The following is a 21,515-nucleotide window of genomic DNA, read 5'->3' on the forward strand; positions in this document are numbered from 1 at the left end:
ATTCAATCTAATTTTTTGATGTGATCAAATTCTGGAAATATGTTCTAACAATAAAATGATTGTAAGCTTCTCTAAAGACTGGTTTTGGGTTGTTTTTTTTTTTTTTTTTTTTTGCTTTTCTTTCTTAGGATCCAAAGTCCAGATACTTAAAACAAGGAAGAATATATTTTACTTTAGATGTAAATTTATTTTGATGTTTACATTTTACATCCTGGAATGAATTTCTTTGGCTTCCTATTTCACAATGTAAAATTCTTGTAACTAACTCTCTGAATCAATTGTTTAGTTGAAATATTTTGCATAAATTCTGAATAATTGGTTTTAGAAGTCACCACCCTTAAATAGGTTTCTGTGTGTAGATGTGGGCACAATCTGGTATTAACTACTGTGGCAGATGATGAAGGTGGTAAACTTTATCCTTCCTCTTACAAGTTGTGGTCATCTTAAAGCCCATCTGCGAGAGCTCACTTAAAATAGCGTGTTGTTATCCCTGTAAATTTCTGTAATCATCTGAAGTTAATCTCCACTAAGGCTTCAGCTACTTGAGCTACAGTTCAATAATTTCATGGGTGTCAAGTGACTGAGATGGGCTTTGTAAATCCTGTGCTGTTCTTGTGATTAATCCATTCATCAGGGGGAAAAAAAATCTCAGGATATTTAAAAGCTTATATGCACATATGTAGTCTCTGCAATTCTCCAAGATTACATCTATTAACAAACATGTGAGTGTGCTTGTACCACTTGGGCACCAGTCAGTGCAGGATTAATGCATGTAATGTGCATTTAATGTACCTGACAGCCTCTGGTGAGCCTAAAATCTAAAGTCTGTGTGAACAAAGAATCAAATTTTATTAATGTTGTGATGTTTTTGAGTGTCATATTGACCTCACCTCTATAATTTCCAGCATTTCCACTCTTGTAATTTTACCATCACCATCCAAGTCATACATGTTGAAGGCCCAGTTCAGCTTTTGCTCAAAACTGCCTCGTGAGGTGATGGACAGGGCACAAATGAACTCTCTGAAGTCGATGGTCCCATCTCCGTTTTTATCAAAGGTTCGAAAGGCGTGCTGGGCAAACTTAGAAGCATCTCCATATGGAAAGAACTGCAAAATAAAATAATATATAGAACTGTGTTAATGCAAAGGAGAGAGCTGTATACATGACTGCAGAACACCAAAGTAATGCATTTATGAAGAGTGGCTGATGAGCTTTGTGGGAAACTGAGGATCTGCAATGTAAGGTTCCCTAACAGTTACACTGGAATCATTATTAAATCCTCAGGTTTCCACAAACTGTAATACAAATATGCAAATATATATAAAAATACAAATATATATATACAAATATATATAATGCTACTTTAAAGCTAAATTAACTAGATGAATCTTAAAATGAAGTTGAGTATAAATGGTAGATTGTAATATTCTCTGACTATGAAATAAAGAAGCCAGGGTGCATTCTAAGAGAATTTTAACCAGCCCTTGAAATGTTGCAACCAAGTATATGTGTGGGATTGTTGTTATATAACTTCATTTATTTAAAAAAAATAATCCACAGGTAGCATAAAAACCCACATGAACATATGTTCCATTCTGCAATCCAGCGTTCAAGTACACAAGATGAAAACACGGATTCAGTTAAACAATACAGTGCAATGCTTTTCATGTTTAATATCCTAATATCCTTCAGTGAACTCTTCAAATGACTGTAGCTTAACAGAGTATTTTAAATGACTATAACATGTAGGTTTTCAGCTGATATAATCTTTTCCCCTCAGTAAATGTATTTAAGACATTTGAGCAGGTAATTGTTATTTCTGTGGGCCAGACTCAAGAATACACACTCCTAAAGAAAGGGAGTTTTAAAGTGCTGAAGTGCTATTGCAGTGCAGGGACCATACACAAACAATGTTTGTTATTATATTCCCAGCACAATTTCACTGAGGTTTTCCTGCTCCTAAAATATAAACATGCATTACTCCCCATATGAGAGCCATCTTATTTTGTTCTTTTTAAAATTCCAATTCCTATTAAATACTGCATTTATAATGTAAGCTTGAAGGAAAGTCTGCAGTGACAGCCAAAGTGGAACTGCATTTTACAATTTTCCATTTCCCCATCCAGAGCTGTGTCTTGCCTTAAAAATGCAAAACTTAGAGCTCAGCCAGCTGCTCGCACTATGTGGCCATGTGGATCATGTCAGGAGCCACTCCTGTGTTGCCACAGGAGTCTCAACCTGAAAGTTTCCTTTCAACTTTCTGTTTTCTCTGAAAGAGCATTTGGTATTGTCTGCTCCTGAAAATGTAACTTCTGTGCCTGTACTCAACCCAAGCCCTACTTCTATTTTGATAATCATAACTGATGGAGAGGTCAAGGTGCTGCTACAGATCCTTCTGTGCTTTCTGCTTTCTGGCCATTAAAAATGATCATGATTGGGCTCATCAACAGATACAAAGATATTTGGGTTCTCTGATACAACTTAGGATTTCAGAGGCTGCAGTTACCAGACCTTGCTCAATTGTTCTTCTAGTGACAGCCTCAACCTTTTGTCAAAGCAAGGAGAGCTCCCTCCGTGGGAAGGCTCCTTGGGCTCACTGCCTGGCATTCAGGGCCAGAACAAAGTTTGCAAATGTTATCCAAAACCTGAATGTTTTTTTCTCCAAAACCTGAATGTTATTGCTTTCCTTTGTCCATGACCCAGCTCCCCCTCCAATTCCATTTATCCAAAACCTGGATGCTATTGCTTTCTCTTGTCCATGACCCAGCTCCCCCTCCAATTCCCGTTCCAGCTCTGAATCTTAACATAGGTGATATTTAATTTTATGTGTATGCGTAGAATGTGCACTTCTCCAGTCCCCTGCTGAGAGGTTAAGAAATGGCTCTCATGGCCTGTATGCCACCATGAATTCCATGTCCCCCACCTTTTATTCTTGAGAGTTTGCCGGCTGTTCAAAGCTGAAAGGATAAATCTTTTGCTTTTTAAATCTGTGTTGATGACACTATCCTGTGATGCATGTGTAACTGAACAAAACAATTCAAAATTTTACAGTGTTTCCGAGTATTTTTGCTCAAAGCTGACTGCTGCTGAGGTTGCTGCCTGATCTCTGTTCCTGTGACTGTCACTCTACAGTCTCTATAAAAGAAAAGTAAATACCTGGAGGGAACTGAGACTGTTCTTTTCACTGCCCAGAAAACCAAAGTACAGAAATGGTGCAAACATATTAGTGAGACCAAAGAATGAAAGTACAATGGAAAAGCACATCTACACAAAAGGGGAAGAAGTGTAAGACACCCCAAAACATGTAAGAGTCCAAGAACAAAGTGGGGAATTAGGTTGAGTCAGTGGCTGGAAATCCTGAAAGCCATTTTTAAGTTGTTCTGGAACATATTTTTCAGTCTCCCACTGGAGCAGCATCAGCAAGCTGTGCCTACCTCTTTGCTGGTCAAGCCATTAGCCTTCTAATTTTTTATCACATACAAGACCATGGTTTTTTTTGTTTTTTGAGAAAACAGTGGCACTGCTTAGCTAAGTCTTGGCCTTTACAGCATCATATGGAACTGTTACCTGTTTTTAATTTTTTTTTCCTATTTGTCCTCCTGTAGGGAGTAAATGCAGTAAAATGTCCTTTAGGGACTGAAGGCACTGTACTCTAGTCTGTACCTGCTGATTTGTATTATTTTTAGCTCAGAAAAACCCAAAAACATTGTCAAAACTTGTTTAAAAACCTACTTGAAGATTTCCATTGGCCTGTTTTGAAACTATTCATAAATAAGACATGAAGTAAAGAAAACTATAACAATAACAGAGCAAAAGATGCCAGCTCTAGTAAAACATTTTTGACTATTAAAACACAGTGAGGCCTTAGCAAAGTATAAAGGCACAGGCTTTAACTACTTTCAGAGCAGCCTAAGCCAAGTGACAATGGGAGACAGGGATCTCTGAAAGACAAACACCAAGTTTTTCTCAGAGGGAATACGAGGAGGGTGGTTTAGTTTGACTCTTGCATGAGCTCAGTGAATACTTCAGAAAAAAAGTAAAGAAACACAACTGGGATTTTCAGATACAGCTTCACCTTTCAGTGTTCCATCAAAGCCTTGGCCAGGTGATCAATCTACATTTGAAAGCAAGGAGTTCCCTTCTACTGCAACCTGCCACTAAAAAGGGCACTCCATACAGCAGCATTGTCTCCTCATTTACCCTTTTTGTCCAAAACTCAAGACAAACTATACCAGCCAGTTCCATGGGTGACCCAACACTGTTCACTGCTTTGTTTCTGCTTCTCCAGCCTCATCTAGTGAAAGGCCTCCCTGGTCTAGAGAAAGGTGTCCCTGCCCGTGCCAGGAGGTTGGAACTATATGATCTATGAGGCCCCTTTCAACCCAAACCATTCTAGGATTCATCTCTTGCTTGGCCTGTGTATTTTCTAACCAGTTGGATCAACATGCTGGGGTGTGAACAGTGTTATCTCTACAGTCAACTGCCAATTAAGAAAAGGAAGATTTAAAAAAATTCCCTTATCTGCTTCTAAATTTTGTATGAGGATTGTCTTGCAGATTCTTAGCTCCCACTGTATTTCTGAACACTTGTCTGGTGTTTGGGGGGCATTCAATCAGTCCTGGAATCAGAATAGCTAATGAATAACACCTACAAATTGTACATAACTCTTGGGGAAACTGAGCAGATATCTGGAAATATTTATCTGCTTGGCTGCAGCTGCTTTAGCCTCTTTGAAGTGATGCTGTTCATAGGCAACCCAGTGATCAATTCATTCAGATCATCTTTGGGAGGGAATTATTGCAAAAGCAGGAAGCATATGCTGAAGCATATGGCTAAAATTTTAGCATGTGGCTAAAACAAAATTTTAGCATGGCTAAAGAAAAAAACCCTCAAAATCGACTTCTCCAATTTCCCCAGTGATAGGGAGGGCTCAGGAAAGAAAAAGTCTCTCTATCCTTACTAGGATGAGGTAGAGTGAATCTATAGACTGGCCTGAGTAGTGCTTTGTTTTCCACATGATGTTTTATCATGGGATATTGGGATGTATTTCTTTTAAAAGGGAAATTCTGCTATAAAATAGAGAAAACTAGAATTTCACTAGTGTACAGAAAGCAGGGCAGGCTGTCTACACATGCCCAGGTCACTGATGTAAGGTCGCAGCTTCCAGAGCTGGTGTGGGAGCTGGAGCCCAGAAGAGGAGGTGGGAAAGCAGGAGATGGCACAGGGCTTCGTACCCCAGGCTTGGAGAGGATGGAAGAGGCAGCTGCTGATTCCCCTATCAGAGCCCCATCTGGGGCTCAGCACCACCAGCTCTGCTGAGAGCTGAAGCAGAGAAGGGGAATGAGGGGGCACAGCCAGTGCAAGGAGCGGAACAACCATTGTCAAGGGCCAGCACATAAAAACAAGCCAAGCATTTGGCTCTCATGGGAAAAACCTTAAACATTTAATGCTGTTATGCTTTAGGAAGGAGTTACCTACTCTTGTTATCTACTTTGTTAGTGTTTTATTTTGTAAGTCTGCTAGGCATCCATGTTAACTCTGTAAGTGAAGAACATGAGCACTTTGAGAATCAGAAAGTTTGGCTGCTTTTTGAAGCTCAGACAGGTATTTTTTAATAGCCAAACCTCTTAAAGTTGAACCCAGATGCAGATAGCTGTTGGTCTAGCCTGGTCTTACAGCTCCTCAGAACTGCGCTCACTGGGGACGATGCCTATGATGGTGGGGAGAACGTTTCTCCTTGCTTATTTTCCAAGAAGATGAAGTTCTGGATTCCTGCCAGCAGCACAACACGGGAGTTGATGAGATAATTGATGAGATAAGAAAAAAGATTATTCTTTAGCTGTGTCCTTTAGAAAAAGAAAAAAGAAATTTACTACAATGCACTGTACTCTTGCACTTCTGTTAAGACACCAGAAGGGGAAGTGGAATCCAGGCTGGGACTGCCAGGACCTGTTGGGAAGGCTGTGCCACTCTGGTACCAGGGTGACCTGCTGGGCTGCAGCCTGTCCCTGCCACCACCTCTTTGTAAAAATGAAAACTGATGTAACAAGGGCACAACTAGGCCAGCACAAAAAGACACAGCCACACATCTGTCCTTGTTCTGGAAGAGATCTGACTGCTGCACTCTCCAGCACATCTGCAGTGTAAGGTAGAAATATCCCACCTAAAGCAGAAATATCCCAGATACCTGGCTTCAGTCTGCTAGAGGGTCCCAAGGAGAAGGGACCATCCACAGCTGTGGGTCTGTATTTCTAGCAGCAGCTAAAGCAAAGGGCTGAGCCTCTGGAGAAGATAATCTTGTAGACCACCAAAGAATCTAAATCTAAATCTAAATCTAAATCTAAATCTAAATCTAAATGTCTCTTTAGATCCAGGACTCAGTTCTCCATGTGTAAATCTGTGAGCTGTCCCCACCTCAGAGGTGCACTGAGGATAAATACAAAAAATATTTGTGATGATTTCAGATGCTGCAGCAGGGGAAGTCACAGAGCTAGCAAGAACTGGGGAGAGCTGCCAAACCTCATGGATGTTTGCTCATGTCTCTGCTCAGTAGCTTTAATGCTGTGAATACGTGTGCATGCAGAGACACGTGAGGAGGTTTACAAACAGCTGTTAGTTCTTTACATAAAGAAGTATTTAGATGAACCAAGAAATGTAACTTCTTTTGCTGGTTCACCTGGAAAATTCCCAACTTGTACAGGCTGAAGTGGGATCAGCAAAGAGTTTGTGTCTCACCTAGACCTCAGAGACTGTGCCTAGCCCTTACATTATGGTTAAAGACTAAGCTGCTCTGTCTTGCAGGTCTTTTAACCACCACAGAAATGCTCATTTGAAGAATATGCAGAAGAAATATTTGAGAATTTAGGAGCTGACCATGAATTATCGATAGCAGTTCCTTTCAATTGTGTAAGACACGAGTTAAGAGACCAGAGAATAAGCAGAAACCACAGGCTAAGAGAAGACTCTAAACAGCTAGAATACTCCAAGAGATTGGAGGAAGATGAATGGGAAAAGAAGAGCCACGCTTCTTCTTCACAAACACTCATCTGGCAGGGTCTACCTCTAAAAAAACATTCAACATGAAAAGTTAATCTTTATATTCACATTTGTGGGGAATTAGTCATTAACTAGCAGGAAATGAATCGATTTTCAATCCCAGCTTTTCTCTGATTAGATTTGGACAATAAGAAACTTAATTGAGCTGTGGTAGTGCTATAGGTCAATACACCAGCAGCTCAGCTATTACTCAGTGCTAATAAAAAAAATCTTCAGGGAGAATTCTCATCAAAACAATTAGTATTGCTAGTGCTTGACACCACAACTACCACTGATTAAATGTTATTTCTCTTTGATCTTCCTTAACTGAGCAGCAGCACTGGAACACTTTATTTACTTTAAGTTTGGCACAGTCTTGCACTACCCCAAGGTCAGCGACAGCACAGGGCTACCAGGATCCTGCTCTATTGTGGCTCTGTCCTGGCCTAATTACAGCTTCAGTTTTCTTGACACCATGTTATCTCTCCAGGAATCTGGGAACATACCAAATGGAGAATACACTGGGATATATCTCTTTTTTTCCCCTCCTCTTTTTTCTCCCCCTCCAGTAAAGATCATCTGATTTCTTTTCATTTCTGAAAGAGACTTATTTTTTCCCAGTGAATTTTAGTTCCCAAGGTTCAGAGTATTAACTTGAATGCTATGCCTGCTGTGTTGTGAAGTCCTCAGTGCAAATTTCCCAAAAGAACAGGGCTGTTGAAGCACCAGTAAGTGCCATTTCCAGCCAAAAAGGGATTTGAAACACGAGTCACTAAAGTCTGAGACAGCCATCTCATGAATATACAGATGGAACTACAGGAAAAAATACTTGTGCCTGAAATATCTGACTGTCTCATATACTTATGTAATGTGTCCTCCTAAAATTCCTCTACATATGGAGTTGTTATAGCCTGGTACTGCAGAAAGGAAACTGCAGAGAGAGAAGGAAAATGGCTGTAGCTGGGCCTATCAGAGAACTGATACTTCCAAAAAGGGAGAAGAGGTAAGAGAATGGAATGGACCCCAAAAGGAGAGAGTTGGATGGCAGCAAAAGCAGCAATAGTTGACATAATACAGAGGAGACAGGTGGGCAACAACTTGGTGTGGGCATTTTTTCCCTGTTGTCCCTAAGCATATCCTATTGACTTTGAGTTTCAGTATTGAGTTTGAAAGCAATCCAGCAATTCACAGAGGAACTGTGCTGAAATGAAGTCTTGAATAATTTAAAATCAGGCCTGCATTTTTAACTGCTACAAGGTGTGTCTTCAAGCTTTTCATCTGCATTAAGGCTGAGAGCAGATAGGTTTTCAGGTACCCCTGCAAAAATTCTGTACAGCCTAACCTATGAGATTCATCCCTCTGTAATACTTCCAATTCTTTTCTTATGAAGAGTAATATTAATAAAAAGAGACTCTTTTACCACAGTGCAGTTTTAAGAAGACAGCTTTCCAAGATAATGTATTTTTGTCCATATCTATCCTTTCAAAAAAATAACATAAACCCTTCCAAAGGTCAAGGCCAAGCCTTACAAGCCCAACAGGATATAAAAAACTTTGAAATACCAGCATTCTGGTGCAAGGGATCATGCATCTATACCTATATACACACCTAGAGAATCTGTATGTGTATATCTATAGAGACACACACCAAGGGGATGGATTAAATCAGTTCTTGTTTAGAAATGGGACAATACTGTTGAACTCACTGTTGTTTAAGAAAACCCACTTTTATTTACATGAAGTGCTGTGCACATTTGCAGTTCCACATGGATAACTGTTATTATTGCTGTTATTTAAAGTCACAGTATATAGGAATCTTGGTGGAGCAGCATTTGGGTAACACCTGAAGCTCAACATGTAAGAAAGAGGAAAACACAGTGCAAGGAGGGTGGAAGAAGTTTATTTGTGACTTGAAAGGATTTTCACAAGGCTGGGAAAGAAGAACAGGAGCAGTGCAACCTTTTGTGTCACCTGCTGGTAATTAAGAAGCTGCATGGGCAGGCCTAGGATAAACCACAGGTATTCAAGCAGTGAGAGCTCTCAGGTACACTTGGCTTTAGCCTCACAGACCAGCTCCCCCAAGGGGAAGATGCCTTGAACAAAGACTTTCAAAGGATGTCTGGAATCATAAAAAGGAGCATCACACTCTTGTTCCTTGTGTAAAATGGTGCAAGAAGGGAAAATGCTCATAATATACAATTTATTTTTTTCTATCATATGTATTATTTTCTTTCTGTAGAAAGAGATGTAGAAAACCTCCCTGTGGGCCATATGGATAACTGCTTTCACACAGAGATGCCATCTCCCTGAACATGCTGGTGCTGTGCTGGTACTGGCTGTGCTCAGCTAATGGAGACAAAATGTGGATATTGGTATTAGTGATACTCAGTACTAGATGGCTCCCAAAGGTGTCTCCTTTTGAGGGAACAGGCCAGCTAAAGAAGACAGTGTCATGCCACAGAGTAGAGTTCCTCCCAGATTTCATCCCAATCAACTCAAATCAACTCTTGGGGGATGCAGATTTTTGTGAATTCCATGAAGTGGACCTTCAGAGGGGGAAAATGACCCATAGACTCCGTTTCCTCAGTAACTTTTTATCAGGGTAACTTTGTATTATCAGCTTCCAGTGGGTTTCTATGGGTTTATCCACTCTTCCAGGTATCAAACACGATCACAAGGTCTCATTTTAGGGAAATACATAAACCTAAACTATGAACTGGAACATGATGCTTGTTGACTCACTGCCAATGAGAGTGCCTCCTCTCCTGCATTTGCCTGCTGATGTAACCTTCAGTCATTCGGTGCCTGGTAATTTTGAATTTCAGCTTCTTTTTCTCATGATTAAACTACCACTGATGCAAAAGAAAAACCTATGAATAGAGTAACCTCTTCTGTTACAGAAAAGTCAACCAGCTATGGGCTTACCTGCCACTTGGTTCCTTCAAGATCTTATAGTTATTTATATACTTAGTATATGAAAAACTTTAAACTAGAATGCAGTAAGACCATAAAAAGGGATAGTATAAGACAAATTCTAAAATCTGGAGAGAATGAGTTACCTGTAATTAAAAATTATTTTTTTCTAAAATGTGAGAAGGACTATACTCACAAAAAAAGCATCAATATGCATGCTTAAAAGAAAGCTACTATCCATGCCCATCCTTCCAACACCAGGATCTCTCATTGCATGCACTATTTGACATCATTACAGTGCCCAAAGTTTCAATAACGCAATTGGGAGTCATCTGTAAGGAAGACACAACAAAAAGTACTTAAGGAATACACTTCTCTGATGTTGATTCTTTGCTGCTTTATTTATCACAGGAGCTTAGTGTAGCTACATGTTTTCCTTTGGATTAAGTTTCCCTCTGTGCACCAGACCAGCTGAAGGTCCCTGCATCACTTCAGTTGAGCACAAAACTCTGAGCCTGACAAATGTAAAACTGACATCTTCACTGGACTGGTGAAGGAAATGGCTTTTCAAAATCAGATCGATAAGAATTTTTCCCATCATTTTTACTAAAAACCTGGAAGTCCAACTAAATAAAATTGCAAGTAGCAAAATACAAGATCTATTTACAGACATGGCAAAGCATAACTAGAAGGATGTATCATAATCAATGTTTGCCATTAACAAACATTACCTCAAAAACACGCTCAAAAATGTAGAATGATGCAATTTGAACTGCCCAGCACTATAATTATAGCAACTATCTCACACTGGGGAGCAACTTTTATTTTCCATGCTGATTAATGAATATGAGTAATAGATTTGTGCTCCTCCGCCCCCTCCAAGTATTCTGGTAAACATGTTAAATAAATCAGACTTTGGGGTTTCATGAATACACAACAACAGCTACTCAGTCCTTAGCAAACATGCAAGAGCACAGTGACAACAAGAATGGCAAAAAAAGAGTTCAGTATGGGGGTGAGAACTCAAAGGAGGTTTGATTAGTCATATGTGCCTTCAGAGAAGTTCACTCCTATCTTGTGAGAGCAGCACATTGTATCATCCTTAATATTCTACTGCCCCAGAGTCACTGAAGGTGATTAAAAAGCTGTGTAGACATTAATGGGTGAACAATAAACAGTATAATCACAGCCAACCTATTATGCTACCAACTGCTTTCCTAAAGGATTCTGGTTTATGCTTGCCAAGAGGGAGCCTCCCAGGAACACTGTTCTTGGGAAGCCAGTTCCCAAAGCATCCTGTTAAAGTTTACAGCTGGGAGATACAGCCCAGCTCCTGACATCCACAAGTTCTTTCATATCTCCTCTGTGAGCTGACTGCCTCTAATGCTCTCTAGACACAAATTGTTTCTAGAGGCACAGTAACTACATATATTTTACACTTACTTGATGGACTCACATTTCATACCAGATGTAATTAAGAATAAAATATAATGAGTTTATTCTAGAAGGGTGTTAAATTCCCGAACAAATGAAAAATATCAAAACCAAAGTCACAAGAAGATGAGAATTAAACAAGAAAGCTTTCTTGCAATTGTTTGCTATTTCATAGAGGTGAGGGGTCTTTTCTTCAGCAGGGGGGCTTTTATGAATTTCCTCCTCTATTGCATTTTCTCAACACACTCCTACCTTAAAGTCTTCTTGATGATCAAAGGATTTTAGAGGCCAAAGACTCTAAACTTTTAATAACCCATTTGTAAGAGGCATTCAATGAACAACCACTCTCTTATGGCAGCTGTCTCTAGATTGCAATGTGTTTCACAGAGACACCATGTGACATCTTATTTAAAAATATATGACAGGCCTGGCATTTCAACTGCTTTAGAGTTCATGTTCTTACAAAAACAGGGCAACCTCCTCCTTATAGCATCTTTATGAAGAGGTGGCAACATCTTCATAACTAAAGTTACCATCAGATTTCCTCATAAAGAAATCTCAAAATTCTTTTCATCTTTCCTCAGTGACATCCAAACACCTAAGGGTAAAATATGCCCAGGAAATGACCTTCTACAAAGCAGCCAGTCTCTGAGGAAGTAACAAATATTGACTGAACAAGAAACACAGGAGAATTGTGTCTAGTCCCTCTTAAAAAATAGGAGAGGAGAAACTTGAAGTATGGACAGAATGTGTCTAAGGAAAAACAACAGCCTACCAAGCTAAGGGGTGACAATACTTTTCAGTGCTGTCAAAATACAGACAAGCCTATGTGCCAGGCTGGGGTCTAGGGTCCAACTAGAAATCACAACTCTGGCATTTCTTGCTGCACCTGGGATGGAGCCCAGAGGATACCTAGTCCAGCTGCCAGGGCAGATTTAGCAGCATCATCTGCTATGACCCTGGGAACAAACACTGCATGAGAAAGAAGGCAAAATCCTAAACCACAGCTCCAGAGCTCTCAAATTCAACATTTTAAGCACTCATCCAAGAAGACACCATTAGCAGTTAGGAACAGTATTTTAATTCTCTGAAATCTATGAATGTCAATCAGAGACTGCTTTCTGAGGAAGCTCTGCTCTTCCTTTCATACACAAGTGTTGGCAAGAGCCTGCACCTCCAATGGCTCAGTCTCTCCTGTTAGAATGTCAGCACACTGCCAGCTCTCTGGAAGCTCCCAGAGCTGAACGATATTTTCACAGAAGTCTGCCAGCTGGAGACTCCTTGTGTCAAGGTTTTGGCTCTCATCATTTGGGAAACAGTGAGCATATACTCAAAGCAAGCACTGAAAAAGGTAGACTTTTCACAACTGTTCAGATTATTCTTGAAGAAAATTGTCTAAATTCAATCTAAATAAAGCCCTGCTGGCAGAGAGAGAAGGTCTCAAATTTAATCACTTCTACCTGCAGTCAGCATCAATACTTTTCCAGCCCTACCCTAAAAATGTTTATATCTAACTTCTCTCATTCAGGACATTTTGGACACTCTCTCAGCTGTGGAAAAGTCCTGATATCCAACTGGTGCCACAGGACCTACACATCTCATCTGCGAGTATACCCTCTTTTCCTCCAGTGGCACTGTTCACCTAAAATATATTTTTGTGAGTTGATGTGTTTAAATGGTTTGGCCCATTTAGCCCAACAAACACCAATTCAATGCTCATTGCTCAATGGAGAGAGGTGCTGCCTCTTAGTGGGGTGATAAATCCCAAGGTGGGTTACAAATCCCAATGTAGGGATGTCCCAAATCCCATTCTAGGTGAGAACTTTGTGATTTCTTGGGGTTATGAGGATTTGCATGACTAAGGCTGAATACATGAATATCTCAGTGAAGAGTAAGATTTTAATTCTCAACTGAAATATAAAGTGCTATTTCCTCATTCTGTCTTAAACTGATGAAGTACCTATAGTTCTTCCAGATTTCCCAATGAACATCAGTCCTGCTGCATGTCCAGTAACGTGCATAAATATCTGCAATCTACAATTACCTATTTCATGTGCTGATCTGAAATTACAGGGAGAAGAAGGGGTGGATGGTATGGTGCTGAAGCTTGAGCACAGGGTAAATTTGAGGCCACAGCATCATGTGTTTGAGGCCTGTCATGAGGCTGAAATACAAGTGAAGCTGTCACAGCAATACAATGACAGCACAGTTCAGCATGCTCATGAAGAGACTAAAATCCAGGATGACTGCAGAACCAAGGGGGAAAAAAGGCTGTTTTTTTCCCCTACCCTGTGTACATAAATAGGAAAGATCTGGTTGTGTTGTCCTGTGAGCACATTGAGATGTCCGTCTAAAGCAACAACGAACCTGAGCTATAATTATAGAATGGCAGAATATGTTGACTTTTCAGCTGAAATGTATCCCTTGGCTGTTTCTCTTGCAGCAGAACTGTGTCTTCACAAGAGGGCAATGTACATTTTCTAGTTGCAGCAAACCAGTTTGTGCTTTTCCCCTGACAGATATCAACATTCCCATTGTCTCAGGAGAGACAACCATCTGTAGATGCAGCCAGCTATGCCAATTTGTAAGATGTGTACTTAATAACAGGTTTTCAATTTAAAAAAGAGCTGTTTTCACACCTACAGAACTCTGAGTGATCCCAAAGTGCTGTGCTGGCATCAATCTAATCCTACAATCTACGCACATGGGTGGACACGAGAGAACCTGCGAAGGCAAGCAACAAAACAAATGAGCTCATGGGATCACACATAAATAAGCCATCTACCAGCTTTTATACCTGACCTATCACTTCATTATTTTTGAATCCATCTGCTTGGGACTATCAGGTGAAAACAGCATGGAATTTAGGTAGCTATTATGAAAACTCAAATTCCAGATAAAGGATCATCCTGCATTTGCGGGCTGAGTCCCCAGTGAGGCACAGCCTGTATAACACGTACCAGCAACACCAGGGTGGCTGCCCAGGCACTGCAGTCAAACAGCACATGAACACTATGCCCAGGACTGAAGCCAGAAGGTGCAAAGCTGATGGTTTCAGTGCAAATCAGTTATACAACATACAGACATCAGTTACACAACATACAGACATTGGGAGGAGACACCTGTTATTCACACTGCGTGGTGTGGAAGCACGTAACTCTCCCCTGGAGGATTACTGAGAAGTCCAAATGCAACTAGAAGAAACAGCATTTTTTGAATTTGGATATTGGAAACAATTATCACATCTGAATCATCCACAGCTCTCAAGCCATGAAAGCAAATAGCACTCTACTGAGAGGGAAGGCAAATTTCTGGCTGCTCTGAAAAGCCCAGGAATTACAGTTTCCCTGTAAAGCAGGTGAGATCTTGCTTTCCAAATACTTTGGATCATGAATCTGATCTTCTTCCAAATTCTCCATGGAAAGGTTGGTTTTAGGCATTAGTAACAAATGCCAAAGCCAACTGATGAGCTAAGATGAGGCTTTTATGTCTGTGTTATGTTTCTGAACAAGTCCCAGCCACTTACTTAGTCATTTACATTTGAATACTGTGCCATTCACTGCTTTCCATCTCACTGTTTAATGCCAGGTTTTCAGCTTTACTTAAAGATGGCCCAAAAGTGAGGGAGAGTATGAAGAGTGAAGGACCTTCCAGGAGCTCCCACAGTGGGGGGCCAGTTTCATACCGTCTCAGCATCTGATGCTGCTCAACACTTCTGGGCTGCTAAAAGCTAGGCAGCATCCCAAGAAGCTTCAGGGAACTGGCAGAGCTTTGGGGCCCTGCAAATAGCGACCATTTTCACTGGAAACATTCATGACACTGGAAGGAAGGTCGCCCCATGATGTTGCTTGCATCAAAATCCTGTGGACATGTCCTTCCCTGCCTGGAGAGCGGATGCAAGGAGGCTACAGCACTGCTGCACCTTCAAAAGCCCCTGCCACCATCATCTCTTTTCAGTTTAACTTGAAAAGATAAAAGCAATTTAATCTTTCCTGCCTTCAACTTGAAGGTTTTGTTCTAAATATATTTTGACAGCAGAAATAAAGACAAAGTTTTAATAGAACTAACTGAACCACAAACTGAATTATGTATTTCCATTTCAGGAGACAATCTTGCTGCTAATAACATCACTCTCCTTCCAAAAGCATGACAAAACTCAAAGCATTTCTCTGTTCCTTCACGGCATCTGGTGTCTGGCAGCAGCTCTGCAGCACAGAGAGCTGCCTCTCACACGTGTATGTGTCATGTGCCACACACTCTGTCCAGGAGCTGGGGTGGAACCACCTCAATTGCTGAACCAGTCTGTCTGGAAAATTTGTATGCTAGGGGATTGAAACCCTGGCAACATCCCTGCAACATTGGATCTCGGCCTAGAACCTTTATTTCTTCAGTGCTCTCTGGAAACATGCAGCAGCTGCAGGCTTTGTGTAGGACCCCCACACCAGCAATCTTCCCCCTCAATGGAAGCACATGGCAAGGCAGATCTAAACTGTACTGAGAGCCTGGAGCATCTTAATTTTTCAACACTGGATTCTTCATTTGGTTCCCATTTTAGAGAAACAATAGCAGTCAAGCAGCTTACTAAACCAGGGTCAAATCCTGAATAGATGCCTTGCTCATAGATTTGTTCTTAATTAGCCAAACTCCCTCTGAAGTCAACAAAAGTGCCAATCAAACAAAGACACATTTTATTTTGTGACCACAAGGAAAGGGATTGAAAGAATTTACATTGGCTGCTAAGCATATGCTCTAATGACCACCACTGGATTATTAGAAGTGACCTAGATGTTGAAAGCTTTGATCTTCTTACTCCTGGTTTATTATCCAGTTTCTAGATCTCTTAAGGTCAACCAGAGTGAATAAAAATTAGGATGGGTAGAAATTGTGTGTGATCCAAGAAAGAGGACCATGAAATATCGATCCCAGACATTTCACTGACTAAAGCAGGCAGACACAAGTAAACGTGATTAATCAAGAGCAAGCCAGGAAACAGCATTACATTTCAAAGAAGTCTAGGGGTGAATAGCTTGAGGAAATGAGATTCAAAGTCTTTCACATGTAGGTCACCCCTTTTAATCCAGCTCTGCTCATAGCAAACTCCAGTCATTAATATCTGACAGCTGCCTGGCAGCCAAGTAGAACGAGATGGTGGTCTTTGTTAATTGCTAGTGGTATCTGCAAAATATAACATATCAACAGAACTGCAACGCTGAAAAAAGTCTAAGCAGGAAGGTCAAGGACTGACTGGGCTTTGACAGAGGATCTCTACCCGCTTACCAAAAAGCTTCATTTCCTATTAGTGTCAACCTGATATATCTCAAGGGTAATAAATCTTTGTGGGTGAAGAGAGGATAAAGAGAGCAAAAAACAGTTCAAAGAGAGCTGTGGTAATTCTGCTGCCTTGAACTCAGAGCAAGGGCCAGCTCTCCAGCTGGTGGTTCCTGTGAAGTGCCAGCACAACACCAGTCCACCCTGGCCCAGGGCTGCTCCCTGCTCCTTCCAACGAGAGCAGCACAACGCCAGGACCAGCAGATCCAAGGGCAGACACATGGAACCAGGAAAGGAAGGCAGAGAGCAGATCATGGCCTCAGCAAAGAGACTGAGAAGAAAAAAGGTGCTCTGAACAAGACTAGAGGATGACAGTGCAGAAGATGACCTTAGCATGGGCCTTTCCCCATATGGAGCTGGTTTTCACACCTTGGTGCAGAAAGAATTTAAGATGTGCACTGTTGGTCCCACTCTGTCTCACAAGGGGGTCACAGGAGGCACCAGGGCTGCAGAAAGGGCCTGACCACGAGTCACTGACCCACCCCTCAGCCCAGGGTCCCTCTTCAGGGTCTCAGCACTTGCCAATTGAGAAGTACAGTGAGGGGAGAGGTTCAAGCTGGAATTCATGTGATTGGAATAAAGGGTCCATACATAAATGATGAGTAAACAGAATTCCTTACTGCTGCCTTTTCAAAGCCTTTTCTTTACAATAAGAGAAAGGTCTGGATTTCCAAAGCCCATGTGACATAACTGACATTCACCTCAGGTAATGACAGAAGAGATTATTTTACAGCTTGCAAGACAAATCCTCCCAATTGCATATCAGAACAGAAAGCTGATTTCTATGCTTAACTAAAAAAAATATTATTTAGTTCGGTTTTTTGGTTTGTTTTTTTTTCTTTATTTTTTAATAAAGGCCAGATTAAAAAATTCAGTTTTGATTCAAAAGAGCAATGGGGATTTTGTCTTTTCTTTTTCTCTAATAACTGTGCCTTTGTTTTTTGGACAAAATTTATCTCACTTTATCTGTTCCAAACCCAGGTATTCCATCTTGGCTACTTATCAAGCTTCCCTCAATAGTGAATGAAGAGAAGCAGTCACCTCCAACAGGAGATTGTTCTTCTTAGACTAGGAGGATGTTTGGAATAGGAAGGATGAATTCTCCTCTCAGGTGGTAGTCACTGGAGGTGCCCAATGTGTACCTGGTTTGGACTTCAACATGACAAAGTAAAGTAAGTTGAACACAATCTTTTGTAACCTGGAGTGACTCTTGAAGCATTTTATGGACGTTTTGCATGTGTATTTTGGGTTCTGTCTTGACCAGTGTGCACTTGATGCTATTATATAAAGCACAATACTTTTATGTGTCATAGATAGATTGTCTGAAGGTTATTCGTTTGTGAAAATGAAAAATCAAATGTGTCTAAAAAGGATAGCATAGAGTTAAAAATGATGGGTTTAAATACTTCTTCTTCACAACTACCAATGTTGTTTAAACTGCTCAGAATAAGAAACGTGCCAAAAAGGGAGGCATGGGTTTTGTTTGAATTTTTTAGAAGTATTTTCCTTTTAAAACTCCTCCACTTGCTTTTGGAACTGTGTACATGACATTCAAGAGTCACATTTGCAAGTATTTTGCATTCAGCAATATCTTATAAATACCAGTGATCTTTCATATTGCATTTTTCATTCTATACTGATCATTCACATAGCCTCTCCTGCTGTTATACAGGGACAGACTTCCCAAGAGATATTTTTTTTTTATTTTAATGTTTTCACTAAGTAATCAAATAAATTATGCAAAAATGTTTTGAGGTAGAATAGCCCCAGGTGAGAATTTTCCCAGTTTCCAGGATAATCCTGTGTAGTACTCTTTAAAGTGCTGTCCATCAGGCTGGGAGGTAACCACCACTAGATGGTGGTGGTGGATGCCACACACAGGGTACCTGGCACTTCTTGGTTGGCTTTCTCTCAAGAAACACTTGGGCACACCGTGGAAACTCTGGAAACTCCACTGTGCTGTAAGTGAAACATTATCCTGGACCCCACTCCAAGCAAGAACCAAGTGCTTTAACTTGCTACAGGCTGTTGTGTTACTGTCAGAAGCTGCATAATGGAAAGACTTAAAACTTTGGAAAAATGTCATGCCCAGTGTGAGACATCTGAGCACTGCAGGACATTGACAAAAACAAAAATCAGGAATTTGGGAGTTTCTCTAGATTTAATTTAAAATAATCACACTCTGTCCCATCATGGTTCAGCTGCTGTTGTCAAATTCAGCTCCATAACTGGCAGTGGAAACCTTTTTGCTTCCTCTCTTATGGAATTTACATGTTCTGCTGCTCTTCCTTCAAGCAATGTAATTAAAAAGCCTGCTTAGCATAATTAATTTGCAAACAGGTTGGATGAAATGGGATTGTATCCCAAAGGCTTTTTCAGCATTAAGTAGAACTACTTCTTCAAGTATACTTTAATCTAGAGTCTCCTCTACATAAATTTTCTTGCATTTTGCAATTTAAAAGCTCTTCATTTTAAAAGGTGCTACAGTTGGCAGCCCAGTTCTGACTTGTGCTTCTGATATGGTCCTAGATTACACAGCTCATTCTGCAAACCATGTCCCCAGACCATCCAGTCCCTGAGCAGAGGGAGGTTGTGCAGTCAAGAGCTCCTGCATGCTGAAGAGGGTTTTTTTCTGAAAAGAACTTATTTTCCTCAAAAATCATCTCTCCAACATCATCTGAAACAGCAACACGGCATTTTAGATGATAATGGAAATATTAAAATCAGTCCTGATTTTACAGGACAGCCAGCCAGAGGAATACTGAGGGAACAGGGAGGGAGGAAAACCTTCCCAGAGGGAGCAGCTGGGATCTCTGCCCTGTGCCACCACTCGCATCAGCAGCTGTCGTTCCCCACCCAGAGCTGCTCTGCTGCCTGCACCAAGACTTGGTATCATTCCTCCTTCCTCTGTAGGCTTTGTTTTAGGTTGGATTTTTAGTTGTGTTTGTTTTTTGTTGTTCTTGGTTTGTTTTCTTTTCTTTTTTTTTGTTTTGTTTTGGTTTTTTTTAACTGCGAACTTGTCCCTTTCACTCTACACCAGAGAGATTTCAGCACCCTCCCATGACAAACTCATTTCCAAAGAGTGATAATAAATCAATCATTTATGGCATTAACAGCTTAACTCCAGAGACTTTTAATTCCAATACAATTGCCAGTAGCTGGCAACAGAAGGCAAATGGAAAGCCCTACCCCCCCAAACCTCATTTAAAGCTTATCATCCCAGATTAGAAACAAAGAAGATTATTTCAGTGATCTAACCTGAGAAAAGATCATTTGGGTAGTTTGACAAAGAGGGAAGTACACTTGTGATGTGACAGTAATGGGCAAGTGCTGTAATAACCAGTCCAGTCTCCTTCATCACAATCTTTCCACCACTTGAATTTACATGGATACTAACAGAGTTGGCCTGTCAGTGCAAAGAATAAAGATTATTCTCTGCTAATAAAAACTGAGGTGTTGTAGTGAAGCATTTATTAAACTCAGCAGTCACACAACAAAAGTCATTTTAGCAAGCTCACAGTTTCTAGTGATTATTGATATTACCAGCCAATATTATCTCTATTTATGCCCTAATTGTACTGCTTTTATAAGCAGTTATTTTCTAATACAAGCTATACAGTTCATCAGGTAGTGAACTGAGTGATTCTCACCAATGGAGAATATGGGGAGAGAAGTCACTGGACTTCATCTGTTGCTTCATGACTGGAAGCAATGAACATGCATGATGCTGTCTGAGGCACTGAACTGGTCATTCCTCAGAAATCAGACATGAATCCCAAATAACTGTCAATCTAACAATGTTTCTAAAACATGAAGAAATTTGAACAAAAGCAGTTATAATATAAGAGCCACTGCCTTTATTAATGAAGACCTCTTCCACACATAATCACTGTATCACATCACTAGAGAGTTACAGGATATGTCACAACTAAAAAGCCATGAAAATAATCTGCAGGGCATACCTGAAGCCTTGAATTACAAACTTATAATAGACATGAAGGTTTATCAAGATCTGTATGTAAGGCATAATCATAACCTACTATGGTTTAAGCAATAAATTTAAAATCAAAATGGTAAGACAAAAATAATGTAATACATTTTATCTTGTTTTAAATTATTAATAGAATGGGAGAGAAACAAGTACTTGATTGCTTCCGTAGGCTTCATAATCTTAATTGGTTAATATCAAATACTTTATTGAAATCGTTAATAATTTAGTTTCATTATTAAATACGATATTGAACAAGTTATTAAGCTTGCTAACAGGGGAAAGATAACCTCTTGAGCATCAGGCTCAGAGAAACTCATCACTGCCTCTCACAACTGAGTGCCCATGGGAATTGCCTGATACACCAGAAGGCTGCAAACACGCTCACAGCTCAGTCACATCATCTGCATTTTCTTAAGAAAGGAGACAGCAAATATTGCCCAGACTGATATGACAGACTGACTCTAGGCCCAGCCAGTGGCCTTGGCCAGCAGCTCTGACCTAGCACAGCCCAGCACTGCTGCCTTTGCTCAGCAGCCCAGAGAAGATGCTGAGGGAGGCTGACAGAACCACATTAATGCCAAGTGTCAAGGGGACCTGAATGGGAGCTCAGAAAACTACACTGAAGTAATACTCCCCAGTGGTGGTAAGATTGCATCTCAACTCCCAGGATACTTCAAGACACTTCTTTATGTGCTCTAGAGGAGACACAAACACTGCTTTTGTGGAAAGGTTTGATTTTGCTGTGGTGCCCTGCTCCAGGAAGGGTTCTCCACCCTAGGAATCAAAAACTGACAGACACAGCTGTCATGAATCCC

General features: G+C 40.5%; 1 protein-coding gene across 2 annotated transcripts in view; it reads right to left on the reverse strand.

Moving 5' to 3' along the window:
* VSNL1 (visinin like 1) overlaps nucleotides 1-21,515 on the reverse strand; it is an 87,326-nt gene that overhangs the window by 1,025 nt on the left and 64,786 nt on the right. For both annotated transcript variants that reach the window (XM_071440414.1, XM_071440423.1), the window contains exon 3: nucleotides 891-1,106. In XM_071440414.1, the coding sequence (XP_071296515.1) occupies nucleotides 891-1,106 (216 nt within the window). The remainder of the gene's footprint in view (nucleotides 1-890; nucleotides 1,107-21,515) is intronic.

Source organism: Agelaius tricolor, unplaced genomic scaffold (assembly GCF_023055355.1).
Source record: "Agelaius tricolor isolate 1412-34295 unplaced genomic scaffold, bAgeTri1.0.p SCAF_1, whole genome shotgun sequence".
Classification (NCBI taxonomy): Eukaryota; Metazoa; Chordata; class Aves; order Passeriformes; family Icteridae; genus Agelaius; species Agelaius tricolor.